Source organism: Cokeromyces recurvatus (assembly GCF_025118155.1).
Source record: "Cokeromyces recurvatus strain NRRL 2243 chromosome Unknown BX663scaffold_7, whole genome shotgun sequence".
Taxonomy (NCBI): Eukaryota; Fungi; Mucoromycota; class Mucoromycetes; order Mucorales; family Mucoraceae; genus Cokeromyces; species Cokeromyces recurvatus.
The window spans coordinates 597,433-624,306 of record NW_026251393.1 but is presented as its reverse complement, the minus strand read 5'-3'; the positions used below and the strand labels follow the sequence as shown (position 1 = coordinate 624,306).

The window sequence follows — 26,874 nt, the reverse complement described above, 5'->3', positions numbered from 1 at the left end:
AAAAATAATTCACTGTAAATTTTTCTTTAAACACGTTTCAAAAAAAAAAAAAGGTTTGCCAAGAATATAAATACAACACCAATAATTTACTTCAAGATTCTCTCTCTTTTTTTTTATGCAATAAACAAGATTCGACAAAAAAATATATATTGATGAGTGTTTAATATGGACGCTTAGGGAGAATGCCTTGTTTAGAAACTTTCATTCTTCCCAAAATATATAACTTTTAAAAAGACAATTTTTTTTTTCTTTTGCTCAACATTCTTCAATTAGAACCTTCAGAAACGGGGAATATGGAGATAGATGTGTTGATATAAAGCCTGTTTCCCGCATATATGCTTTCATTGAATCCTTTCTGTGGTATGGAGAGACATTATTTATGACAAAGTGTCTCCACCAGTATATATCTATACAAATATTTGCAGTTTGGTGTAATATAACAATTAAAAAAATCTTCTGATCCTATGGTAAAGTTATAATGTAATGTTGCTTGTTGCTTTTTTTTAAAAAAAAAAATAGTTGATAGCTACTCATGGTTCAAAAGTTTAATTTCTGAATAACTTTTAAATTGAGATGAATGGCGATAGGTATTTTTTTTTTCGCTCTATACATATAATCAGCTTCACCAAGTATATCAATAGCATTATATAATATCTTATTATATACAAAACATTAAAATTATAAGATATATCCTTAGTATTGAAGCAACTTTTTTTTTTCAAAGAAAAGAAAAGAAAATAGACCGTCAATCTGGATATATGAATATATTTATAATCGATAGTATATACCTATGGGAAAAGAATACTCATAAATAGCAAAAGAAGAGTATAGATAATGACACGTCTGCTTTTGTCATTACATTTATTAGACGTAATGATATTTATATTTACAGGTCATTAGCAATTAGAAAATGGTATTGATGATTGATAGGCTTGATAAATTTTTTATTTGTTAGTAATTCTACAAGTATTTGTCATGATACTGACGTTATACCAACTCGAACTGTATACAGTCTACGATTAATTAAAATAAAATAGAATAGAATAAAAAAAAAACCCCTAATTTGAGCTACTGTACCACTCAGCTGAACTAAATGTACCAAGTTTACCAGCTAGGATAAAAGTACTATGTTATTTGACATATAATGAACCAAGATTGTGAGTTAAATAATAGGACAATGTAAGAAATGAGTTCCTCTCAGGTCCTTTATTAATATCAAAAAAAAAAAAAAAGATAATGGGGGAGGGGAAAGTTCATAGGTTAAAATAAATTTTCAATATCTATATTAAAAAACTAAAATGTAATGAAGTAAAACAAATTTATAGACGTCAATCTGTCCAGGTAGATAATGTAAAGTAGTCCAAAGAATGTCAATTGTACAACATGTAAGCAAATATCACCCTAATCAATAATATGTGTGCATTAAAACAGATGTTATTTAACTCGATATAATACAGACATAAGCCTAAATACGATATGTTCCAGGCATACAAAAAAAAAAAAAAAAAAAAAAAAAAAAAAAAAAAAAGAAACTGTATCGTGCACACATGTTCCTCTTCCGCCTTTAGTTCTCAATAGGTAACTTGGCTCTAACATAAATAACGCTAGAAACAGAAACAATTTAAGACACTTGTGCACAAATTAACCTCGTTCTGCGAAAAAAAGAAAGAAAAGAAAAACTAATTTGCTACTCTGCTATTATTATTATTATTATATATAAAGGATAACCATTTAGATGAAGTACTCTTCTATTTTTTTTTCCAATATAATCTCTATGCTCTTTTCTATTCCATGTTTTATGTCCAAAATAAGCCTGTCAATTTCATTCTGTGTTACTAGTGGGTTTAATTTTATTCGTTTCGACCCCCTTATTGTTACAATCTATTTCTTTTCTCTGTTTTTTTTTCTCTCTTTTTTAATTCAAGTGATAAAGAGAAAAAAAAATCATTAGATAATACAATACTGTAAGTTGTGATATTATCATATGCATACCAAATATTTTTTTTTTTTTTAAAAAAAGGAAACAAATAAAAATTTAAACTATGCATATTTAACTTATAATATTTACTCTTTTCTTTCTTTCTTTCTTGTCTAGATTTGTATGACACAACAATATACACTAGGTCTCCTTTCTTTAAGCATTAAGGATGAAGCTGTTAAAGCTATTCATCAAAATCAACAACTTGAAATAATCTTTGAAAAACAAGTAAAATTAACGGTTGATACTGTCTCAACTCATCAGATAGAGTTACTACAGACTAAAAACTGGATTATAAATGAACAACAGTAAGTAATTTCTATTTATTCATACATGTATTATATATGTATGTATATCATAATTAGTAATATCAATTTTTTTTTTTTTAAATAGGCCAATTTATGGACTTATATTAGAAGGTTCAAATGCTATTGAAGATTGGTTAACTATCATAAACGGCTTATCAAAAAAGTAAGTATGATATGTATGCGTCTAATATGTACGTGAAATTCATATTAACTTTGCTGCGGGGGTTTTTTTTTATATATAAATAGAAAAAACTCTCTCTTACATGGAAGTGCTACTGTGAATGATGCTCAACAAGAAATAGAATGGTTTAAAAATTACATGGTTGCAAGCAAGTCTGAAAAAGTAAAGAAGAATATGCAAAATAAAAAATATACCACAAAAAAGGATACCACCACAATAACTGATAATTCTCAAAAAAAGAAGAAAAGAATAGAATTGCGTAGTAGTAACATAGGACAAATAGAACCTCGTCACATGAGCACAACAACATTAGTAGCAAAAAGATCTTCAACTCATCCTAAAATACCCAACATAACTTCAACCAGGAACGCCAATAACTTATTAGAAAAGAAATCTGTAAGAATAAATAGAGATAGAAAGTACTTTTATGATTATTTACCTATATATATACATATATAGAATACTCGTTCGAACATAACGAAAAGCTCTTTGAAAGAGAGTAATAATAAGAATAAGATTGATAATAATAATAATACTAGAGTATCAGAAGAAAGAAACAGAAAAAGAAGAGGAAGAGGTAATAGCTTTTCGACTTATTCATCACAGTCTACTACCATGACAACTACGGCTGCTCCTTCTAAAAAGTTTTTGACTGCAAAAGGAGGTATCTCAAAGAATACATTACCTGTATCAATTCTTACAGGACGTACGAAAAAACCAAATCGCTTAACAACGGAAAAGAGATCAGGCATTATTCCTAGTAGCGACGAAGAAGAAGAAGAAAAGGACCAAACAGTAAACAGTAAAAATAGCATTCAAATAGCCAAGGAGGAGGACTTGGTCATTCAATCCATTGTAGATAAAGAGTTAAAAAAACAATTGAATCCCTCAAATGAAGATAAAGTCGTAGAAGAAACAGACGAGAAAGTGACGATTTTAAACGATGTTCAAAAGGAAGAGAAAGAGGAGGCAGAAGAAGATATACTAATAATAGATCAAGTACAAAATCAGCAAACTCAATTATATAGTTTCTCAACTACAACATGCTCTACTTTAACAACCACCATCGTAGATGAACATGATGCTGAAGTAGCTGCTACCATAAGCAAATCAATGGCTGCTAATATAGATGATTTATTCGCTTTACCTTTATTAACATCTACTACACGAACAAGTGGTCGTTCTTCGTCCTCTTTTTCCTCTACTCTACCTCGACCTGAGACACCCGATATCGTGGTTGATCAACTTCGACTCCATTTTGAATCAATGGCTACATCATCAGTACCTCAATCACCTTTACCTAATAGTAAAATCAATAGAAAATCTGCTATATCTCCTGAGTTTGCAGCTCGTATTAAGGAGATGAAACCAAGAAATCCTGTTGGTACTCGTGTTAAGAACATGGTAGACTTTTTTATGGATGAAAATTTGCATAAATGGGAATTCTAATACGTTTTATACTATAAATTTCACTTTCTAAACATCATTATACATAACAAACATATTATATAGCATATACCTTTTTTTTTTTTTTTTTTTTTTTTTTTTTTTTTTTTTTTATAAAAATAAAATGAGATAAGATAATAAAAAACGAGCTTACTATATAGGCAAAATAAAATAAAGTAGTAAGAATTACATAAGCTTTTTTTTTCCAAACACATGTCACCCTTAAGGATATCATATTAAGAAATTTTAATTTTAAATAAATATTTATATAAATTTTTTTTCTAATACAATAATAATATATACATAATGTTATTCATTTTTAGTAGGAAACATCAAGTTCATTGCTTCAGCCATCTTAAAAAACAGTTCCCAGTTTTCAAATGTTTTTTTAAAGAGTTCAGAACTAGGTCCATTGGAATATATGAAGACATCGCTCATAGAGTGAACACCTTTATATGAGCCATAAGGTAAATTACTATTCCAAATAAGACCAGCTATTTAAACATGTGTTATTAAGGTTTCTTATTATTATTATTATTATTATTATTATTACTACTATTATTATTACCTCCATTCTTTCCAGCGGGGTCGTTTTTGTTACCTTCATAATCGCCATGAATATCCATTACAGTAGGCTTTCTAGGACCAGTAGTAACTGTTTGCCATGCTTCATAATGACCAGGACCATTATTTGTACCAGCCGCCAGAGATATTTTAGGGGACTATATATATATATATCATTAATTATGTAAAAAAGCAAAACAGACTATTACAAGGTGTATATGCAATTTTTTTTCTCTCCTGCTCCCCCTCCTCTCTCTCTCTCTCTCTCTCTTTGAAATTACCCAGTTATCAGGGAAACCATCATTGTCATTATCGAAATATCCCGGCCAGCCAGCTCGACCATAGATACCAATGGAATTACGCATATCAAGTACATTATCATGAGTTCGAATATAACGCTGATCAACGGATCCCCAAACATCAAAGGCATGAGCATGATCAGCAGTAACAATAATAAGTGTATTTTCATATTCATTGTTCTTCTTGAGCCATTTAATTGTATTCTTGACAGTTACGTCAAGCTCAATAAGCTCAGCCCATGCACGAGGGAAATCAAAAGTATGTAACTACAAAATAAAAGATGAGAGAAGAACAAAAATATATGCATATATATATATATATATTTCATCAATAGAAACCCCCTATTTACCTGTTTATCTACTGAAGCAGCTTCAGACATCAAGAAGAAACCATCTCTTCCACCACGCTTCTTTAAAACTTTCAGAGCAGAAATAGTCATGTCAGAAAGACCAGGCTGATCAGAACCAAGAGCATCATTACCACTTAAATCAGGAGCAGCTTTATTACCAACCGTATTGTTGACGTAAATGTTTCTTTCAAACCAACTATCATTCATCATAATTGTTGTTATTATTCGTTAAAAGAAGAAGAAGAAGAAATTATAAAGACAAAATATATATATATATACTACTTACGTATCTAGATTACCCTTGCGAAAGACACCTAAAAGTTTTTTACTCTTGTCTTTATTCGCAAGTAAATCCTTCTTATTTTGAACAATAGAGTAGCCAGCTTTTCTAAACATATTATAATAATTTAATTTGTTTAAAGTCAAATTACCAGCAAAATATTCAGCACCACCGGATAACCAAACATCAGGAGCAACTATTATCATAAATTGTTTAATATATATTGAATCCTACTATTGTAATATATATATATATATATTACCAGCAGAAGTCCAGTTATGAACACCATTTAAAATTTGATCTGTAATTTCTTTAAATGTATATCTTTTCCGAGTGTGGCTGACAAAGGCTGCAGGAGTAGCATCCTGAATAAATAAATAAATAAAACGTATTTATATATATGTATGCATAATAATATATATATATATATATATATATATATATATACCTGACCAAAAGCGGTAGAAACAATACCAATAGCCTTTCCAGGCTGACGACGACGAATCAATTCAGTAATAAGTTCAACTTTAGGATCATCAAATGGATCACTTGAAGAATCAGCATAAACACCTAAACAGTTCACAGAACTTTTATGACCAGAGGCATAGGCAGAAGCAGAATTAGATGAATCAGTAAGTAAACTGTCAACAGAATTAGTAATGACGTGACCAAGGTTATCAAAATCTTCAAATGAAAGTAAAGATTCATATTTGCCAGAGGTATGTTTACGAGCAAGTGCACGAGCTGCAGTTATCATCTATATAAACAAAAGAAATATATACATATATATATATATTCATTCATCCATACATATTAAATATCAAGGTGTATAAGAACACGTAAATATATTATACATACACCAACATTGGTACCATCAGAAATAAATAGAATCACATTCTTCGCCTTATTCTTAGGTTTCTTGGGCTAAATAAATTTTAGAAAAGAAAAAAAAAGAAAAAATGTGAGAAAGGAGGTTCATAGTGCTGATGAAGAAGAAAAAAAAAAAGGCTTTTCCTTTCTGATCTAACCTTAACAACATTGTATTTAACGGAATAGGATTGTTCAGAGCCGTATTTCACCTTAATTTCATATTCTCCAGGGTCAGTCAACTTTAATTTTCTCCAGACATAAGAAGTAACATTAACTGAGATAGGTTTACGTGAATTATTCAAGATGGAAGCATATTGAGTTTCAATTGAATTAACCCAGTTGAAATTCCAGGCCTCAAGAGTAGGTTGCTGTTTTTTACTATGCAACTTGAAGTAATCATTCATCTTATACCATTTCCCATTCCCTTTTTTAATCATTGTTTTCAACACTTTGTTCGAAGAAGGAGTAAAAGTTTCATTATTGTACGCATGAAATTCTACTCGTAAATCAAAGTAAGAACCAGGAAGAAAAGTAGACCTAAACAGTTTAATAAAAAAAAAAAAAAAAGAAAGAAAGTTTAGATTATTATTTTGTTTAACACGTATATGAAATCCAAAATAAAAAATGGCATAGTCTATATTTACACGTCAGGAGGGAAAATACAAATATGAGGATGAGGACAAGCACCAAGACGTGGAAATTGGCCTTCAAGATCAGCAGGCCTTGAAGAAGAAAAACCTGATCTAGTTGCTCCTAATACGTTAAAGACCGTAGTAGCTAACAATATTAGAGTAAAGAGAACTTCTCTCATTTTATTTTTTTTTTAAAAAAAAATAAAAATAATTAATTTACAAAGATAACGGCATATAATAAAGAAGGGCCTATTTATATGAAAACTAAGATAATCAAAATCTATTTTCTCGGGCCAAAAAAAAAAAAAAAAAAAAAAAAAAAGTATAGATCCCTTTTTTTTGTACAAGATTGATTCACAAAGAGCAATACAGCTCATGCTGAATCAAGAAAAACGAATGGAGATGAATGTTTCAGACATAGTAAACGACATTACACGTGTACACTACATTGATTTATTTGACAATTAGGTTTAAACCTTAATGTAGCGCATTTTTTTTTTTTTAATTTAATGCTTGTCTAAAATGCTGATAAATATGATTTACTATTCAAATAGGAAGAGTTCAGTAGTTACTGATACTGCTAAATATATGAATACAATGATCACGAGCATTTATCTTGAGTGAATTATCAGATATTATTGTATTTCTTAAGTAACAAAAAAAAAAAAAAAAAAAAAAAGATAACGATGCATTAGGTTGACTATGAACAATATTCAGTGTGTGTTTTTTTCTTGTCAATAATACACATATTTAATGATGTTCATTTGACCTTAATGATGTCTAAAGAAAAAATAGAGTCATTTTTTTAGAGCTAAATAATTATTGTCTTTAGTTTTTATGTATTTTGTAACTCTAGTAATTTCTAATTTATCGGCTGCTTAATTTTATATTTTAGATAACTAACTATTACCAGACATCTTTACTAGTAATAGTGTTAATTAAAACACTATGAATGAGGCAACAGTGATATTAAAGCCCATAACAATGCCACTGTTGATCATTATTATCATCATTTTTCTTGTAACATACATAGAAATTATAATTTTTATATTCTTCTTGCTACTACAGCTTCACTTATTAAATTGTACACAATTGAAATCAATCCCGCTTCTCTTTCATGAATACAAATACATACACTATTTCTGTCTAAATTTCTTGCTTTCCATCCCATAAACATAATGAAATAAAGCCTTATTATGTATTTATATATCAGGGCTCCAAAAAAAATTGCATTATAGTATTTTATCTATTTATTTTTGATCTCGAGGATCCTTCATACTAAAAATCTTCAAATTGCCTGCATATTTACCATCTGAGTTAAGCTCATCTCCTGCATACGCTAGATAATAATCACGAGGTGACCAAGCAACTGTATTCATTGCTGCAGTACATTCTATATGATGAACTGATTCCCCGCTATCCACATGTGACTATTAAATAATATAAGTCATGTGAATAATTCCTCTTTTTTTTTCATATAATGTAAGTTATGAAGAAGGTTTAATACATACCACATCAATAAAATGGTCTTCAGAGGCAGATGCAATGTATTGACCATCAAAACTAAACCCAAGAGTTCTAACGGGCCAACTATATATATATGTATATATATATATATATGATATTAGGTATGCATATACATGCATATAAATATATATCTTTATCAATATATTTCTTTCTTTCAATAAATCTTACGTGAGTTCTTGAAATGCTTTAACACATTGAAAGGTATTTGTGTCCCATAATGAGATCAAGGCATCAGCTGAACCTACAGCAAGATATTTGCTTGTTGGATCTACTTCCACGCAATAACAATTCGCTGTATGTCCACGTAAATTAGTCTGAAGTTCAAAAGAAGGATAATCATAGACTCTAATCGTGCCTTGTCCAGTTGTGACGTAAAATTGATTATTGGCATTATTCCAAGCAATTTCATTCACTTCTACAGGATGTTTACGTTTATCAATGATTTTATTTGTACGAGTATCAATTATGCTGATTGTGTCATTCTTATCTCCTACTGCGATATTGTTTCCATTTGGACTCCAACAAATGTTGATATTTTCTCCATCTGTCTGTATTACTGCTGTACATTTACCAGCTATATACATATATATAAACATATATATATAAATAATTCATTAATAAACATTAGTTCAAGTTATTGATGGTCATTCTTGATTTACTTCGTTGATCCCATAATCGTACTGTCTTATCACATGAAGCTGTTGCTAATCTATCTGGATGAGTTGGATCCCAATCTAATTGATCTACACTATCTGTATGGCCTTTTAATTCTATAGAATATCTAATATCTGTCTATAACATATACATGTTAAAATAAAATTTAACGATTTCTATAATAAAATAAAAATATATTCTTACCCCTCGATGTGGAGACCAAACGCGTGCCGTTTTATCTACAGAACCTGAAGCTAATTTTCTACCATCACTATTCCATGCTACTGTGTGTACTTTTTCTTTATGACCACGACATTCTCTTATTTTTGAGTTTTCAAACATCTTAGTAACCTGGATAATTAAACAAAAAAAGAGTTAATCATAATAAGCATAATTCCATTTAAAGGTCAATATTACATGTTCTCTATCAATAGGATATCCTTTATAATAAAATTTTTGTTGTTGTCCTGTAGGAGGATTCCAATCATAAACGATCTTTCCATCATCCTCAATTTCTTCAATTTGTGGCTCCATGTTATAACTAAAAATATATATGTATATGTATATGAATATACAAAAAAAAAAAAAAAAAAAAAAAAAAAAAAAAAAAAAAAAGGTAAATAAAAAGGTAAATAAAAAGGTAAATAAAAAAAAAAATAAGTCAATCTAATTGGCTCAAATAAGAGTTATATACATGCTTTTTTTTTTTCTTTTAACCAAAATACAATAAAACTTTACACACCTTATAAAGCCGAATATAATGACACAAGTTGTTTATTAAAGTTAATTGTATGTGTGGTAATAGACTCTATTCTATTCACCGTATTTTACAATATACATAAAAGAAAACGACTAATAAAATCAAATAAAATGCTGTGCTAAAACTTTTAAAACACAGCAAACTAATGCTTTGTTGTAAAGCACACTACATTTTTTTTTCCAGCAATAAATAATAAGCCACTTTAAAGCACAAACAAAGTTCCTTTTCTTCTTTCAAGTTAAACACAATTTATTTTATACATAATCATGAAGCTAACTGCCGATTTAATTAATAACAGTCTATCACATATTAATCCTTTAGGTGATCGTGAGCTTATTCTTAGAGGTAATACATATATAAAAAATATATAAAAAGATAAAAGCGCGTATACATATACATGTATATAATTACCTTATCCCTGTAAATATAATAGACTTAAAGATACCTGCTATTGAAAATCTTGGCGTGACTAAAGTAAATTATTTATTTATGACTAAAAAACGATAATTCATTAATAATTTTATTTATTTATTTATTTATTCATTAGGATTTAAATGATGCTATTGATTTCACTAATAATGATTTACGTGTTCTTGGCAATTTCCCTCGTTTAAATCGACTTCAACATCTTTTATTGAATAATAACCGTATCAGTAAGATTGATTCAGAATTAAGCGACTATATTCCTAATGTACATACAATTATCTTGACAAATAACGCTATTCAGGAATTGGGTGATCTTGAACCTTTAGTTAGATTAAAGAAATTAACACATTTGAGTATTATGGATAATCCAGTTACTAAAAAATCACACTATCGTCTCTATTTGATTCATAAATTACCCCAACTTCGTGTCTTAGATTTCAATAAGGTGAAATTATCCGAAAAGCAAGAAGCAAAGAAATTATTCAGTAAATCAGATGGTTCAGACAATGACTTGGCTAAATCAATTACAGATAATAAAACAAAGACTTTTGAACCTGGAGAAGGATTAAATGATAAAAAAGATAGTCAAATCCATGGTCTTACTCCTGAAGAGCAATTAAAGATCAAGGTAAAATGACAAAAAAAAAGAAAAAAAAGAAAGGGGCTTTTTGTATATTAAAAACATATATTTTTATTAGGAGGCACTCAAACAAGCTACATCACTTGATGAAATTTCTAGATTGGAACGCTTATTAAAAGCTGGTCATGTTCCTACAACAGGAAAATAATAACAAACGTAATAATAAATGAGTATTTTTACTACTATGCAGTAAAATCAACTAATAAAAAAGAAAAAAAAAAAAAAAAGAAAGAGAAAATCAAGCCTTCGGAGAGGAGTTTAGATTTTTTTTTTTTTTTTTTTTTTTGAATAGCTTGTCATTTTTCATAAACACTATAAAAGATTATAAAACTTTGATTTTCTTTTGTTTTCTATTTTATTTTATTCACTATTTTTTTTTTAATTGTATAAACGTAACCATGTCCAAATCAAATGTAAATGAAGATCAAAAGAAAAAGATGGATAAAATATATCCTCATGTTCCAATAAAAGGAGGCTGGGAGATTCCTCGTAAACTATTCCATTTTTCAATTGGTAATTACTCTTCTTTTTTTTTTTTTTTGAATTACATTGCATAGACTACGAATTGTTATTCATTCATTCTTTTTTTTTTCTCTAAAATTAGGCTTTATTGTGTTATATCTTTATTTAAATGGGACAGATACAAGAGACGTATATCCCTTCTTAACTGTATTTTTATGCATCGTCCTGACTGGTGAACTTTTAAGATTTAGTTTTGATTGGTTCAACGATATTTACTGTTATATTTTAGGACCTCTTATGAGGTCTTCTGAAGTAAATACAATAAATGGAGTTGTCTATTATTTATTGGGTAAGTTTTTTTTTTTTTTTTTTTTGAATATGACATAATAACTTTTTATGCAAATCATATAAATATGATTATATAATAGGCTGTATTATTGTACTGTATTGGTTTCCAAGAGATATTGCAGCACTATCAATTATTTACTTGTCATGGACAGATCCTACTGCTAGCATTTGTGGTAAATTGTGGGGCAAATATACCTGGAAATATAAGAGCGGTAAGAGCTTAGCGGGATCATTAGGTGCAGCTATCACAGGTTGCCTTGTGACCTGGATTTATTATCATTTGAGCCCGTCATCCGCTTTTGCTTTGTCTTACCGTACCTTGACTAGTCCAGTTCCCTTATGGCTCATGTCTATCTACGGTGGTCTTGTGGCTTCATTCAGCGAAGGTGTTAGTGATTGTTTATACAAATTAGACGATAACTTTACTATTCCTGTTATGAGTGCTATTTTATTATGGATTCCACTTATTGGTTTACGTTTAGGATATTGAATATTAGATATTAACATACAAACATACATAGAATCATAATATAAATTTTTATTATACATATATCCATAAAAGAAACAAACGTCTCGCTTATTTAAATTATAAGCATCTATTTTAAGGGAGATAAAAATATTTTTTTTTTTTCAATCTAATACTTTCAAACCTTGAGCTATTTCCTGCCAAAAAAACAAAAAAAAAAATGTACAATACGACATTTAAATAACTATGAATAATAGGCATAAGCATCATTTACTAGTGTTTACTATTAAATTATGGAACACGCATTTATATATCTATCTATATGAACATGTATATTTTTTTTATTCAAGAGCTTAATGCAAATCTGCTTGTACCTGCAATGTAAAAGAATGTTTATTGGCTTTCGTTACGATTCTTTATATCTATAATTTTAGCTTGCATCAAATCATTATTATTCAACATTACTATTAAATTCTAATAAAACATTTAATAATAAAAAATTGTTTTGGGTACTATTAGTTTCCTTTGCCTTAATAACATAGGCTAGGCTAGTTATGTTGACTCAACAATAATTCTATTTTGAATCATCTTTGACGTTTCTTTATCAAGCGTACAAAGTTTTTTAAAAAAAAAAAAAAAAAATCCTGAAGACTAAAGTACGTTTATTGTAACAGAAGGAAAATAAATAAAAATAAAAATAATAATAAAAATTTACTTACCATTTCTTTCTTATAAAAAAACAACTCAACTTTATAGTTTCAACGTGTTTTCTTCCTTCTTCTTTTAATCTCACCCCAAAGAAAAAAGTATACATGTATACTGGAAAAAAAAGGGGGGGTTTAACATTCAAACACACATAAATAATTACTTCTTGATAATAATTAGTAGCTTCTTATATTCGCCTTTCCCCTTCTTTCTTTTTTTTTTTTTGACTTGGTCTTGATTATGAGATAGTTCTTATTCTTATTAATTATTATTATTATTATTTTTCACTTCTGTCCCCATTTTTTCTTTGAGTGGAAAGGAAATTTTGTTTGACTTTTTTTTTTTCACAAGAGACAGACACATTTTGACAGTTAAAAAAAAGGAAAAGGAGTCTTGTCCTCTTTACTTGCTTCTTGTTGATTTAAACGTGTTTTTTTTATAAGTTTGAATGATTTTTTTTTGCTAGCCTTGATAAAATATAAATATAAAAAAAAGGAAAAAATTGATTGATTTTCTTTGAAGAAAATAGAAATGATTTTTGAAAAAAAAATTGTGCTATTTTTTTTTTTTTAAAAAAAAGGATTAACGAGACCAAGATCCGCTACGGCTTCTTGAACGATAGTATCTTCTACGAGGAGAACGAGAACGATCTCTACGATGTCTACTATGTCTATAACGATCACGATCGTAAGATCTTTTTTCGCCCATGTATTCACCAGGTGTAGGTGTATGGGGACGGTGAGTAACTGAATAATCAACACGAATCTTACGGTCGTCAATCTCAATACCATTTAATGCATCACGAGCACGAGTGGCATCTGCTTGATCCTTAAAATAAACGAAACCAAAGCCTCTAGATCTACGACTCTAAAATATATAAATGAGCATACAATTTTTTTTTTTTAGTTATATCTATAAAAGAATAAAATCTTACTCTGTGGTCATAGACAATAATCACTTTTTCAATGGAACCAAATTCGCTGAAAACATCTTCTAAATCACGTTCAAGTGTTCTCAAGCTTAAACCAAAGACACCAAGAATGTTGGATACTTCAGGTGCCTCTCTAGTACCATGAAATTCCTTATTACCTTCACTAAAGTTATATATGAGTTAGAAAAATAATCTAATACATTATCATTTTATACACTCTATTTACGATCTTCTACGAATGGGAGAACGATGACGACGAAGGCTTTGGCTGCGGCTACGACGACGAGGGCTGCGGCTACGACGACGAGGGCTACGACTACGACGACGAGGGCTACGACTACGACGAGGGCTGCGACTGTGTCGTCTAATACTGCGACTACGACTGTGGCTACGACGAGGAGAGACACTAATGATAAAAGAAAAAAAAACAATATCGCGTATAAGTTTTTACTTATCTTATTATATGTATACAACATTAAATTATACCTTCTTCTTCTATTGTCTCTGCTTCTAGATCTAGAACGAGAGGGAGTTCGACGTCTACGATCAGGAGAACGATAACGAGAAGAACTACGATGAGGGGGGCTACGAGAGCGACTACGAACATCGCGTCTAGGTGATCCAGATCTAGAACGAGAGAAAGAGCGAGAACGATCACGTTTAACATCTTCCATTGGTTGGTCTTCTGTTTTTATGTCCTATAAGTTGATTATGGTTCTTTGATTATTATACATGATTCATTTTCTTTTTCTTTTTTTTTTTTTTTTATTAGCATTATCATAATCAATGAACACTCTTACCTGTGGACTTGCGGGTCTATCATAATCTGCCATTTTTAAACAAATTAATTTAAAATGTTGAGAATGATTATGAGAAAAAGAAAGAAAAAGAAAAGTTTTTTTTCTTTTACACAAAAAAATGCAAAAACAATATGCCGGCATTTTACGTCATCGCAAAAAATTTGAACTCCTCTGCAATAGATGAAGAATAAAAAATGAAATATTATAGTCTTGCCTTAGTTAACTTGACAAAATTGAGAAAGTGATGTGATAAAACCATTCTCATAGGTTGAAAAAAAAAAAGGAGAGAGGAATGCTAATAAATAAAGAAACTAGCGAAATAACTAGCATTTTACCAGTCAAATACTACTAAAGAGCTAAAGGGGCTACTTCAGTAGTCTAAGACTTTGTACGAAAAGACCCATTTAAAATCAATAATAGAATTTCTTTACTTTATAGCACTAGTAGCTGAAGGTAAACTATATATATATATACTATGATATACATATAAATACAATCAAGAAGTGAGACTATTTTTTATGGTTAGATGATAGGCTTACCACTGAGGAATTCACTAACGAGCTAGCCAGCCAACACAGAGCTCAATACCATCCATCGAGAAATATAGGCAAGAACTGTTTATCAGTTTAGTTTGTAAGTAAAAAAGAGACATTTGGAGATAGGACTTGGACAATGGAGAGAGAGAGAGGGGGGGGAGTTTTCAAAGCTGTCAGCAAGAACGAGCATTTATTAAAATTGAAAAATACTAGAAGCATATCTTTTGCTAAAGGGTACCTTAGTAGACTTATATCAGTGATAATGAAGAAGATATAATGATTCATTAAGTAACAATTTAGAAAATAGTGTACTTGTAGGTATATAGTGATGTTAAGAAAAACATTGTAAATTATTTAATCATACTGAATATCACTTTAAAAGTCAAAAGGAATTACTAAAAACTTGACGAATACATCTATCTCTGTATTATTATTTAATTGCTTGATAAACTTACTCATGGTTGGGATATACTCCATTGAAAAAATGAATTATTTTAGTGTTGCAGAAAATGAACTGTACTCATTCATTTGAACTCATTTGTATTCACCCTTATGGATATGAGCTGGTTCTTGATCTGAAGGATCCTGATGGTATTGGTTTGAACAATAGTTAACAAATCTAATGAGCCATTAGATTCAAAAAGGGGGAGGGGAGGAAATAACCAAGTAAACAAAAGAGTCCTGATAACCCTATAAGGAAATATGCTTATGATGTATTAGATGTGTGCATGTGTGTGTGTGTGTTTTTAAGTTTAATACGCTGAGAAGGATGTCATTGATAGTACAATATACAGCTATAGTTATTTACAGAATAAAAATAGCATACTTTATTTCTTAAGGAAGCTAATTTAAATCATGTCATTCGCATATAGTAAACAAATAAGAATGAATGCCAATTTGGTCTCTATCTCTGTGAAAGTATCAATATTACTGGAGTAGTTTATAACAAGCTAAACAAAATTATTGTTGTAAAAAGAAGATATGAAAGGTGATTAAAGGAAAAAAAAAAAAAAAAAAAAAAAAAAAAAAGATACCACTTTTTTAGTGAAAAATGGTAACTGTAGTTATTTAAATAAATTAGACAGTAAATAAATGATGCAAGTTAATGAAACAACAAAGTCGGAATAACCTTTTTAAGTAGCTTTCCATCACTTATCTAGGAAGCATAATTGCCTATACTTAAGAATGAAAAAAAAAGAAGTATGCGTAAGAGAAGGTATTATTTTGGTTTATTTATTCAAATTCTTATTATAGCTATATATCCTTTTTGGTTTCACGTTGTTGTTGCCGTCCTTCAGTTACAGCTAAATCATCAAGTTCGCGTTCCTCTTCTTCTTCATCAACATCATCAATACGAAAAATAACTCTGGAGGTTAACATCGTTTTACTCGTATTAGTATCAGATGTATTATGATAAAGCATATTAGAACTAGTAGAATGATGAGTTGGTAAACTTGTCATTGCTTCTACCTTAATGAATTCTCCATCACTACTGCTGAAACTATTAACACGACTTCGATTACGACTTATGGGTCGAGAATCAGATTCGCTTACAGATCCACTCCTACTACGACCACTAAATTTATCCAAAAAGTAAAGTACATCATCTGCTATATCTGAAGCATAATCTTCAGCTCGACTCCAATTAAAGATAGTTTTATCATCTAACCAATTCATACGTTTCACTTGTTGGAAGAAACCGCTTGCAATTTTAGGGAGTTTACTTGGTGCTGAAGCCCATAACAAACTAGTGGCGCTCGATGTTCGACTAATAGAAGGTTCAGTTGTTTTTGAGATATAATTAGCTAAAGATGTAAAAAAAAAAAAAAAAAAAAAAAAAAAAAAAAAAAAAAAAAAAAAAAAAAGACAAAAAAAAAAAAAAGATTAACATTTATGTATATACATAGTATACTTTTTTATGATTACCATCAAAATCAGAAAATACTTTGGGACCATATTCATTAATAAGTTCAGTAATATCACTTGATAGTTTTTCTCGAATTTGGCGAAGTGTCTCGGCTCCTTTTGGATCTAATAAAGCCATTACAGTAGGTTGAATTGACCTAATAATAAATGATTTGAATAACTGTATATGTATATGTATTTGATAGTAATCTCTGTATTTGGATATCTACTTTAATATATCATGACCAATTTCACCAAATCTTAAGCTTGCATAGGAGATGAAAGGTAAAAGGTTCCAAGTAGCAATAGGTAAGATAAGTTTCCATTTGAATTCTAATTCTGTTTGTAATACAATAATGAATATGATCAAACTATAGAAAGCATATAAAGTAGGTAATAATACTAATCCGACTAATAATTTCCAAGTTGCCAAAACATCACGACCAGCGATTTTTATTGTAGAGCTTTTAAGTGCAGCTTTTTTTTTTTTTAATGTATGTAAATAAATACAGTGTTAGTTAAAATGTAGAAACAAATTATTATTATTATTATTATTTTTTAAGGGAAACTTACCTTGTGCCTTATTTTGACTAATTACTCTTGCTACAATGACAACAGGTAAATTCAAGATAGTGCCTGGGAATACCCACAAAGTTAAAATAATCAGTATAAAAATACGTTTAATGAGTAACCATAAAAGTCTTCCATTATTTTCCTTATTTGTCTTTGAAACTTGATGATCTTGGATGCCGTGATATTTAAGCAATTGATTATAAGCCATTACCTTCTGTTGTAGCTCAATTACTTTAGGGTCATCTTTAAATAAATTATAGCCAATTAAAAACCTTCTGTTCAAATCAACCACTTGAGAAAGATGTAATTTTTTATGTGCTGGTTTATAAAGTCTTCTTGCTGCTTGAATTAACTATTGTATACACATATATGCATATAAATATATATGTATATTAAGAAAAAAAAAGGGAAGAGGGGGGGGGAAAGAGAGAGGATCTAGAATAAGGTAGTTTGAATAAGGTTTTATGTATATGCATTTTCTTTTTACCATAAGTGTTTCATAACTTCCAGCATTAATAGTTACAGTCTTTAACGCATTGTAAATACTATCTAATAGACTTGAACATGCTTCTCTCTTTAGATCTCCTCCTTGCTTAAATTTTTTCACTAATTCAGATGATATTGTGATAGGTTTACCAAATTCAATTACTGCACGAGATCTAAAACGATGAGCATGAAAATAATTTAAGCCTACACATTTATGTGTGTGTTTGTTTTATATTTTTTTTTCTTTAGTAAAATAATGCATAAAGTGTATCTATCTATTTACCGCAAGGAACAATCTTAACATCTAAGCCTTCATATTTAGCCATTGCACCTAAAGCCATTAATGTAACACCAGCTTATAAGGATAATTGCATATGCAAATGCAGAAATAGATATAGATATATAATAAAGTAAACATATGAATAAATAAAGACGATGTACACACTATTTATACCTTTTAATGGTAACATTTCAGCTCTATCATGACTTCCACCTTCAGGGAAGATTGTAATACATCTTCCATTGTTTAATTCATCATGAACACTTTGATAAACTGTACTTTGATCGATATGTGGCATATATTTATAACATGTTCCCTCAGTCTGAGTCAATAACTCTAATGCTTTAAGATCCTTGAATTCCTTTTTAATGATAATCTCTGTATCCGAAATGACCTGTACGACTTCAGCATTACCAGCTCCCTTTGGTAATAGAATCGAATCGCGTGGTTTCAATTGAACAGTAAATTGAGTATGAATACCTGTAATACGTAATGGATCAGTTTTACGATTTAATAATTGAATATAGCCTTCTCCAGGCTTTGCTCTATCTTGTGGACGAATAACGGGAACTATTGAATAAAGTGAACAATGATGATAAAATAAACAAGTTAGAAAAGAAACAAAACAGTCAATAAATATGTATATGAATATATATTTTAACAAAAAAAAAAAAAAAAAAAAAAAAAAAAAAAAAGAACAAAAAAAAATTTTTTTTTTACTGGCACTAATCATTCTTGCAAAGAAGCTTATCGTTTTTTGATGCATTGATTTTTCTGCAATTAAAAAGGAAACTCTTCTCTTACATTCTCGCATAAGAATAATAGGATCAACAAACTATTTACATAAAGAAACAAATTAAATAAATGAATGACGGCTTCTTCTAAAATTGAAAACCTATATTACTTGATTCGCATGTGGAGCAGCAACAAAGATAACTGGTCCTTCTTTAGGGATCTTATATGAGCCCCTGGTTTTTACTTCTCGAAAAAAGATGTCAATCATGATATTGAATATCCACAACGCCACATCATAAGTCAACTTTTGTGCAAATGTTTGCATCCTGAATAATATCTTTTCAATACACTAAAGGAAAAAAAAAGAAAAAGAAGAAAAAGAGAATAATAATAATAATAATGTAAAATGTTTATTTTTATATGTGTATAAAAAACGGGAATTTAAACAAAGTAATGGTCGTACTAGGAAAAAATAAATAAATACACCTGTATACACATGTATATATCAACTTTATACTGACAACGTTTCTTTTGATAATAAATAGTATAAAATAAAAAAAAAAAAAAAAAAAAAAAAAAAGCATCTAACAAAGGACATTTTTTATTGCTTTTTTATTGTTCTTTTTTTTTTTTATCTTAAAAATAACAATAATTATTTAAGGTGTCTTTTTAACAACATCCATTTCTTGTAATACTCTAAGCCATTCTGTACCGGCTTCTCTTCGCATTGCTTCAATTTTATCTCTAAATAATTCTGAAGATCTCTTTGAGGACTCAGAGTCATCACTCACTTTTGTAATTATTTCTGGTTTCTTTTTACTGTATTTATGTGATCGAACAGATTGAGCTCGACGTGAATTTGCTGCCTCTTGCTGAACAGATTCTTCTAACTCTGTTAATCGATGTACATGCTTTTTATTATTATTTTCTTCTATTATGGATGTTGGAATTGGTATCATGCTTTCTTTTTCTTCTTTTAATTTCCCTAATCGAATCTGTCGTTTATTATTTTTAGCTTTTGCTCGAACTATTTTAGCTTTTTCATTATGTTTTGGACTTGTTATCACTGTATTATCTTTATCTTTAGATGATATGGCTTCGGTTGCAATAGTTGCAGAGATGGTAGGTGTATTGACGGATCTGTCTTTATTTGTTACTTGAATTCGACGACGTTCAACAAAGGTAGGTGCACTACCATCTAATTGAATATCAAGATCATTCTTTTTAAATAATGTAAAAATCTCTACTCTGTAATCAGACTGTACAAAATTATAGATTAGGTCTTTTTTTTTTTTTTTTTTTTTTTTTTTTTTTTGTTGGAGAGTGTAAAAAAAAAAGCCCATTTTTTTTTCTTTCTTTCTTTCTTTCTTTTCTTCTTCTTTATTATTATTATTTACCTGTGATTTGGTAAATGGGTTACCCTCTACCCATATCATATTTATGTTAGGTAATGAAGTCAATCTTCCAATTTCAGCAGCATCTTCAATTCGGTTGTCACGTACATCTAATCTCTCTAAAGCCCATAAACGGTCTAATCCTGCTAATACTGTTAAACGATTACCCCTTAAATCTAACTCTTGAATATTTCCTAATACAGTATTAACAGCTGTGGTGAATGAAATCATATTATACGATAAATTTAAACACGACAGGTTATAGAGTGATGCTAAAGCAGCTGGGATATCAATCAAGAGGTTACTCGATAAATTGAGATGATTTACGTTACGCAATAATTGAGCAGATTCGTTCTCTAATGTTGTTAAACTATTATCAGCTAATGATAGCATCTTTAATTCAGACCAAGGAGTAGTGTTGCAGTTGATAATATCTGTGGCATTATCGAGTTGACTTGATTTAACAATTAAACTTATTAAGGATGACTGTAAATCAGACCAATCAGCAATACAACGAGGGTGGATATGTTGTATCTCGAGGTATTTTAAATTTTTGAAACATTTAAGACTCAGTGCAATTGAGCCATCTTGGGGTAAAGGATTTTCATAGCCACGAATCGTTCGCTGGCCGCTTCTTGTCACGCCCCTTTCGGTATCTGTTGAAAGATTCATTTGCAATTTAAGAGCAGTGATTTTGGAAAAATAACGATGAATATAGACAATATCTTCCTGTATCCGTCCTTCCTCTGATTTATTATGTTGTGACCAAAATTGCCAGCCTGTAGAAAGCGAAAGAGTTGACATGATTGAACCTACTGTCTTGATCGACGGTGCCTTTCCTGTTGTTGTCGCTTCTGTCTCAACAAGCCCATACGGTTCAGGTACAGGTAAACGAGTTTCCTCTAATCCCAAATATTCAAACTGAACTAACAAAAAATACAAGTAATGAATATCTAAAGTTAAAGTTGATCTAACTGGCATAAATGGAGTACTGGAAATAATTTTATTAGATGTAGAAAGAGTTGGATTAGTGGTGATCAAAGATGACATGTATGGGATGGAAATACCATATAATGAATTAGTTCCTGTTGAACGCGCTGTTGTTGAAGAAGAAGTACTATTATCGCTCCATAAACTAGAAACAGTTTTCATGAATCCATTTGATTCTTCTTCTTCTTCTTCTCCTTCTTCTTCTTTAATTATAGGCGATTGAGTAGTTGGAATAAAGTTAGATTGTACTGCTGAAGATAATAATCGACGTTCATTAACTTCCAAATAATTTCTTAATGTTCTAATGAACCGTTCTCCAGGGATTGGAGTTGCCATCTTTTAAATATAAATTTTAAACAGAAAAAAAAAATGAATATTAATAATAAAAAAAGGGCTTTTATCTATTCCTTTATGAAATTGATAAAGGGAAATATATAAAAACAATAAGAAATAATGCTTAAACAAATTGTATTGTATGATGTTTAAAATAAGCGGAATTTTAATGAAACTAATAAAATACCATCATTACAGTCGAAGAAACTAGGTTGGGTCAATATAAAAAAAATTTGGCCATTTCCAGAATAATTTGGGACAGGATTGCAAAATTGGGACACCAATATGAAAATGGGACACATAAGAGAATATGGGACACGAACGCGAATGTGGGTCTATACTGAACAATTCTCAGTCGAAAGAAATTTCTCGAGAGAATTTCTTGAGACCGTCGGAACAAAATAGGAAATGTTATTATGCTAGAATCTTCTTGAATCTTTATTTAATAGCGAATTCAAAGATATATAAAGGAATAAAATTTTTATATTATACTATCAATCTTCTTTTTCGCTCGGTCATTACCAGCTTATTTGTCACACACTTTCCTATAAAGTTGCAAATATTTCTTTCCTAAAATTTCTTTTCCTAATATTTTCAATGTCCTCCCTTGAAGAACAATTTCACATGATGCAGCAACAGATCGCTGCCCTACAAGAACAATTACAGAATGCTACCACTACCTCGATGCAGTCAGCGGATGACACTGCTATCTTACCTCTACACTCAATGGGTACCCGACCCCATTACGACTGGTCCCCTTCAGAGGGTCTTGCTGAACTGATGAACTTAAATGCTCCATTGAACACTTCACCTTTACTTACTGACTCCGAACGTAAGACGATCATTGAGTCTTACCCTCCCATGGCCCATTTGGATTACAAAGCACCCGCTACCATCCCAACAGCGGAGCGCCTTATGAATAAAGGCCAACGTTACGAAGACAATTCCATCAAGCAATTTCAATATTTGCTATCTGCAGTTTATCGTCCCCTTGACATTCTTAGTCATGAACTTGTCTCATCCGAAGCTGGCAATCCAAACTTGGAACGCTATTGTACCATGCTTCAGGATATCCGAAAATTGTTGTTACATCTCGGTGCATCAATGACGCAAACCCGTAATAACATTGCTCTTCGTGCGATTGATCCTTCGTTCTCCATGAAATCTACAAATGAAGTTAATTACACTCTCCCTTTGGATGTATTCCACGATACTCTGATTCAACAGACTGCGGCAAGAAAGGCCACTCGGGAAGCAATCATCAACAAACGCCAACGTCGTCGCTTCCAAAATGGTAATTCTGGCTTGAACAGCTCTTCCTCAAACGTTTCCAACCAGCAGTTTTTTCGAGCAGGTCCACCCTCGCAGCAGGGTGGTTTTCTCAACAACACCAACAGCAACTACAACAACTACAGCAACAACAACAACAACAACAACAACAACAACAGCAGCAGCTCTCGTCCCAACAACAACAACAGTGGCAACAACAACAACTACAACTACAGGAAGAACACCAACCCATTTCGTCAGTAACCACATCAATACTTACAGCTACAACACTCGACCCAGTAGGATGTCGTCTCAGCAAATACTATTTAAACTGGACAAAAATTCCCATCAACTCATTCGTCGACACCATAATTCAACACGGTTACAAGATTCATTTTCATACTACTCCACCTACAACAATAAATCCAACATCCTTTCACCCTCTATCTCAAGATCAAATACCTCTGATCGATCAGACCATCCAAGAACTCTTATCCAAACAAGTAATAGAACCTGTTTCCCTAGAATCGGTTCAACAAACACCAGGGTTTTACAGCTCCATGTTTGTCATCCCCAAGAAAAATGGAGGCATTCGCCCAGTCTTCAATCTCAAGCGCCTCAACCAATACCTTCACGCTCCTCATTTCAAAATGGACACATTACGAGAAGTATCATTAATGATCCATCAAAACGATTACCTAGTCTCAATCGACTTATCGGACGCATTCCTTCATATAGGTCTCCATCCAGACTCAAGACGGTTTTTACGTCTGAAATGGAAAGGTCAAGTCTACCAGTATCGTACAATCGCTTTTGGTTTAGCCTCAAGTCCCTATGTCTTTACCAAAGTCTGCAAGCCCATTTTAGAACACTTACGCTGTCAAGGCATCAGGATCTCTGCTTACTTGGACGACTGGCTCTTGGTAGCAGACAGCAAAGAATTAGCTCTTCAACAATCTCAAAAGGTGGTTTCTCTTCTTCAACAACTAGGTTGGCTCGTCAACTTCAAGAAGTCGGTCTTAACACCCACGCAACAACTAGAACACCTCGGCTTTGTATTGAATACCACAAAGATGACAGCGTCTCTCCCTCTCAAGAAACTTCGCGACATCCGGCGATCGATCAAGCAAGTGTTGGACAAGCCCAATCGTCAAACTCCTCGAGTAATACACAGCTTGACGATGCGAATACAGGCAACTACGTTTGCAATTTTTCCAGCTCGACTGTATACTCGACATCTCCTATATTACAAGAATCAAACGGTCAAGACGGATGCCGATTGGGACAAACCTCGACCATTAGATCAAGCCAGTCTGGAGGAACTCTCATGGTGGTATCACAACCTCAAGAAATGGAACGGTCGTTCATTCCTACCATCAACACCGACTCAAACTATTTTTGTGGACGCGAGCGATACGGGTTGGGGCTGCAGTTGGAAACAGCATCGAGCTCACGGTTATTGGACTTCAATGGAGGCGGAACAATCAATCAATTGGAGAGAGCTCAAAGCGGCCCACCTGGCTCTCAAGACTTTTCCTATTCCGGAGAACTCTACAGTGCTGATCAGGACAGACAACACCACCAGTCTTTCATACATCAACAAACAAGGCGGGACACGTTCTCTCCCATTACTGGAACTGGCAACCGAAGTTTGGAATTGGTGCCTTCACAACAAGATAATGATTCAAGCACAACATATCAGTGGAATACACAACACTATAGCCGATATGGAATCTCGTCGAACATTTTTCAAGAATCAGTGGCAAATCCGCCCATCGATTTTCCACCAGATGAATCAACTGTTGGGCCCGTTCTCGATCGACCTCTTCGCCGACAGGACAACCAAACTGTTACCAAAGTACGTGTCTTGGCTTCCCGATCCGGACGCTATCCATACGGATGCGTTTACCATCCCATGGACGAAGTTTCCACATCCTTACATCAATCCACCTTGGAACCTCATCACTCGGGTACTCCACAAGATTATACGAGAACAACTTCCCCGGGCCACTCTAGTTGTGCCATACTGGCCCAGCGCGATTTGGTTTCCTCTAATTCAACGTCTAGCACTAACGGATCCATGGCTCCTGCCCCCACAATCGGTGCAAACGACATCCCCCAAGACTCCACACCCACTGTTACCTCGGAATTGGATGCTCTCCGTGTGGACATTATCAGGAATAAACTAGTGCATAAAAACCTCAATGCACAAGCGGTTGAGGATCTACTAGTAAGGCAGTTGGCAAACAATGGGACTAATCGGGGCTACCGTAAGAGTCAGTTACGATTTCTGGCCTGGGCTACTAATAATGGGATTTCTTATACGGCTTACACTCCTACAGATCTAGTAAACTTTCTGGCTGACATGCGTCAAGAGCATAATCTACTGGCTTCCACTCTTAAGTCTTTACGTACAGCGGTGGCTCATCTCCATGACAACTCTAAAAGTATTAGTGAAAGTGAACTGATTAACTCTTATATAGACCATATGTCAAAGGAAGATCCTCCAGTGTCTATACACCGGCCGACTATTGATGTGTCTCCAGCTTTCGCCTATGCTCGATCTATTGCTTCTAGATCCTCTACTCCAATCCTGTTGTTGCAACAGAAATTGGCTTTTCTCCTGGCAATGGCTGCTTTTCTCCGTCCGTCTGACCTGGTTCGTATCCCCTATGCATCGTGTTCCGTACTAGAAAATGGTCATCTTCAGTTTCAAGTGGTCGCACCGAAAGAAACTCGTAGTAAACGCCGTATTATCAAACCTTTCACGGTTCACCCACATACCGAGGATTATGAATTATGTCCCGTTCAATGCTTTAAAGCAATCCAAGATCATCCGGCACTACAAGCTCGTCCAGACAATTCGACTCTCTTTGTCAAGTCCAACAATATAAAAGAACCGTTATCCGCATCGACTGTTTCTAAGTGGTTACATCGTCGTTTCATCTCTTTGTGTACAAATGAACATGGGGTCTCTATTCGATCGTTGGCATCTTCTAGGGCATTAGATCTAGGTATTTCTCGAGACAGCATTGTGGCTCTTGGTAACTGGGCTTCATCAGAAACATTTGTTCGTCATTACCAGCGGAATCAAATGGCGCAAGTTGACTTTACATCGACGATTCTATCCAGTCAAGACGAATTTTTTGATGCTTCTGATTCCTTTCAAGCTCTGGATTAGCATAATAACATTTCCTATTTTGTTCCGACGGTCTCAAGAAATTCTCTCGAGAAATTTCTTTCGACTGAGAATTGCTATTTAGACCTGAAGAACAAAATAGGAAATGTTATTATGCCCACCCTTCAAAAAAAAAAAAAATTTTTTTTATTTACTTTATTATATTTAGTTTTTCCCTCCCTTCTTTCTTATTATTTGACCGAGCTCAAATTTGATTGATAGTATAATATAAAAATTTTATTCCTTTATATATCTTTGAATTCGCTATTAAATAAAGATTCAAGAAGATTCTAGCATAATAACATTTCCTATTTTGTTCTTCAGGTCTAAATAGCAAATTTAAAGATTTTTTTTTTGTCTTGATTTAAGGGTTGTAACCCTAAAAAACAGCCAGCCTCTATAGTGCTCGTATCATTCTAGTACTTTATGATCTAAGAGTCGAAGACAAAATTCATTTGTGTATAACTTTTTACTTAACCAACAAGGCCTTTATTGTCTAAATGATAGCTGAAGTAATTTTGCTCAGATATAAAAATGAATTTAAATAATCAAAAGATATATTCTCTTC

General features: G+C 31.8%; 7 protein-coding genes across 7 annotated transcripts; 3 read left to right on the top strand and 4 right to left on the bottom strand.

The window, feature by feature from the left end:
- Window positions 1-1,907: 1,907 nt before the first annotated feature.
- BX663DRAFT_559709 (uncharacterized protein) lies at window positions 1,908-3,988 on the top strand. The gene is made up of 5 exons (XM_051531867.1): window positions 1,908-1,964; window positions 2,096-2,286; window positions 2,372-2,449; window positions 2,533-2,863; window positions 2,927-3,988. The coding sequence occupies exons 2-5, from the start codon at window positions 2,102-2,104 to the stop codon at window positions 3,914-3,916; spliced, it is 1,584 nt and encodes a 527-aa protein (XP_051384716.1). The 5' UTR covers window positions 1,908-1,964; window positions 2,096-2,101; the 3' UTR covers window positions 3,917-3,988.
- A 169-nt stretch (window positions 3,989-4,157) lies between these two features.
- BX663DRAFT_559708 (alkaline-phosphatase-like protein) lies at window positions 4,158-7,112 on the bottom strand. The gene is made up of 10 exons (XM_051531866.1): window positions 6,921-7,112; window positions 6,435-6,813; window positions 6,265-6,330; window positions 5,855-6,163; window positions 5,669-5,771; window positions 5,413-5,602; window positions 5,127-5,322; window positions 4,759-5,043; window positions 4,482-4,635; window positions 4,158-4,407 (listed from the first exon to the last, which is right to left on the bottom strand). Exons 1-10 carry the CDS (start codon window positions 7,085-7,087, stop codon window positions 4,223-4,225), a joined length of 2,034 nt encoding a protein of 677 aa, XP_051384715.1. The 5' UTR covers window positions 7,088-7,112; the 3' UTR covers window positions 4,158-4,222.
- Window positions 7,113-7,979: 867 nt separating this feature from the next.
- Window positions 7,980-9,660, bottom strand: BX663DRAFT_503328 (WD40-repeat-containing domain protein). Its single transcript, XM_051526753.1, has 6 exons — window positions 9,507-9,660; window positions 9,294-9,440; window positions 9,095-9,227; window positions 8,604-9,009; window positions 8,420-8,498; window positions 7,980-8,338 (listed from the first exon to the last, which is right to left on the bottom strand). The coding sequence occupies exons 1-6, from the start codon at window positions 9,621-9,623 to the stop codon at window positions 8,159-8,161; spliced, it is 1,062 nt and encodes a 353-aa protein (XP_051384714.1). The 5' UTR covers window positions 9,624-9,660; the 3' UTR covers window positions 7,980-8,158.
- Window positions 9,661-9,997: 337 nt separating this feature from the next.
- On the top strand, window positions 9,998-11,139 carry BX663DRAFT_503326 (U2 small nuclear ribonucleoprotein A). The gene is made up of 4 exons (XM_051526752.1): window positions 9,998-10,194; window positions 10,283-10,323; window positions 10,397-10,903; window positions 10,974-11,139. The coding sequence occupies exons 1-4, from the start codon at window positions 10,116-10,118 to the stop codon at window positions 11,061-11,063; spliced, it is 717 nt and encodes a 238-aa protein (XP_051384713.1). The 5' UTR covers window positions 9,998-10,115; the 3' UTR covers window positions 11,064-11,139.
- A 68-nt stretch (window positions 11,140-11,207) lies between these two features.
- BX663DRAFT_541705 (uncharacterized protein) lies at window positions 11,208-12,335 on the top strand. The gene is made up of 3 exons (XM_051530791.1): window positions 11,208-11,428; window positions 11,520-11,726; window positions 11,806-12,335. Exons 1-3 carry the CDS (start codon window positions 11,314-11,316, stop codon window positions 12,213-12,215), a joined length of 732 nt encoding a protein of 243 aa, XP_051384712.1. The 5' UTR covers window positions 11,208-11,313; the 3' UTR covers window positions 12,216-12,335.
- Window positions 12,336-13,478: 1,143 nt separating this feature from the next.
- Window positions 13,479-13,950, bottom strand: BX663DRAFT_431143 (uncharacterized protein; the record flags this gene model as incomplete). The annotated part of the gene is made up of 2 exons (XM_051522854.1): window positions 13,479-13,763; window positions 13,831-13,950. Coding segments are annotated over 2 exons (405 nt in total), but the record flags the coding sequence as incomplete, so codon positions are not given.
- A 2,467-nt stretch (window positions 13,951-16,417) lies between these two features.
- BX663DRAFT_530203 (uncharacterized protein) lies at window positions 16,418-21,862 on the bottom strand (the record flags this gene model as incomplete). The annotated part of the gene is made up of 11 exons (XM_051530303.1): window positions 16,418-16,968; window positions 17,090-17,226; window positions 17,299-17,545; window positions 17,642-17,993; window positions 18,129-18,331; window positions 18,411-18,482; window positions 18,582-18,977; window positions 19,128-19,242; window positions 19,312-19,491; window positions 19,838-20,401; window positions 20,540-21,862. The coding sequence occupies 11 exons, from the start codon at window positions 21,860-21,862 to the stop codon at window positions 16,418-16,420; spliced, it is 4,140 nt and encodes a 1,379-aa protein (XP_051384710.1).
- Between the last annotated feature and the right edge of the window lie 5,012 nt (window positions 21,863-26,874).

What these genes read in the sequence shown, in the direction of transcription:
- BX663DRAFT_559709 (XM_051531867.1), top strand. Translation starts at nt 2,102, where the DNA reads ATGACACAACAATATACACTAGGTCTCCTTTCTTTAAGCATTAAGGAT. An exon ending in TGGATTATAAATGAACAACA is followed by an intron (nt 2,287 to 2,371) that starts GTAAGTAATTTC and finishes TTTTTTAAATAG; the next exon opens with GCCAATTTATGGACTTATAT. An exon ending in ACTTATTAGAAAAGAAATCT is followed by an intron (nt 2,864 to 2,926) that starts GTAAGAATAAAT and finishes ATACATATATAG; the next exon opens with AATACTCGTTCGAACATAAC.
- BX663DRAFT_559708 (XM_051531866.1), bottom strand. Translation starts at nt 7,087, where the DNA reads ATGAGAGAAGTTCTCTTTACTCTAATATTGTTAGCTACTACGGTCTTT. An exon ending in TTTCTACCGCTTTTGGTCAG is followed by an intron (nt 5,772 to 5,854) that starts GTATATATATAT and finishes TTATTTATTCAG; the next exon opens with GATGCTACTCCTGCAGCCTT. An exon ending in CCCCGCTGGAAAGAATGGAG is followed by an intron (nt 4,408 to 4,481) that starts GTAATAATAATA and finishes ATGTTTAAATAG; the next exon opens with CTGGTCTTATTTGGAATAGT.
- BX663DRAFT_503328 (XM_051526753.1), bottom strand. Translation starts at nt 9,623, where the DNA reads ATGGAGCCACAAATTGAAGAAATTGAGGATGATGGAAAGATCGTTTAT. An exon ending in ACGATTATGGGATCAACGAA is followed by an intron (nt 9,010 to 9,094) that starts GTAAATCAAGAA and finishes ATATGTATATAG; the next exon opens with CTGGTAAATGTACAGCAGTA. An exon ending in AAAGCATTTCAAGAACTCAC is followed by an intron (nt 8,499 to 8,603) that starts GTAAGATTTATT and finishes ATATATATATAG; the next exon opens with TTGGCCCGTTAGAACTCTTG.
- BX663DRAFT_503326 (XM_051526752.1), top strand. Translation starts at nt 10,116, where the DNA reads ATGAAGCTAACTGCCGATTTAATTAATAACAGTCTATCACATATTAAT. An exon ending in TCGTGAGCTTATTCTTAGAG is followed by an intron (nt 10,195 to 10,282) that starts GTAATACATATA and finishes TAAATATAATAG; the next exon opens with ACTTAAAGATACCTGCTATT. An exon ending in AAGAGCAATTAAAGATCAAG is followed by an intron (nt 10,904 to 10,973) that starts GTAAAATGACAA and finishes TATTTTTATTAG; the next exon opens with GAGGCACTCAAACAAGCTAC.
- BX663DRAFT_541705 (XM_051530791.1), top strand. Translation starts at nt 11,314, where the DNA reads ATGTCCAAATCAAATGTAAATGAAGATCAAAAGAAAAAGATGGATAAA. An exon ending in ACTATTCCATTTTTCAATTG is followed by an intron (nt 11,429 to 11,519) that starts GTAATTACTCTT and finishes CTCTAAAATTAG; the next exon opens with GCTTTATTGTGTTATATCTT. An exon ending in AGTTGTCTATTATTTATTGG is followed by an intron (nt 11,727 to 11,805) that starts GTAAGTTTTTTT and finishes ATTATATAATAG; the next exon opens with GCTGTATTATTGTACTGTAT.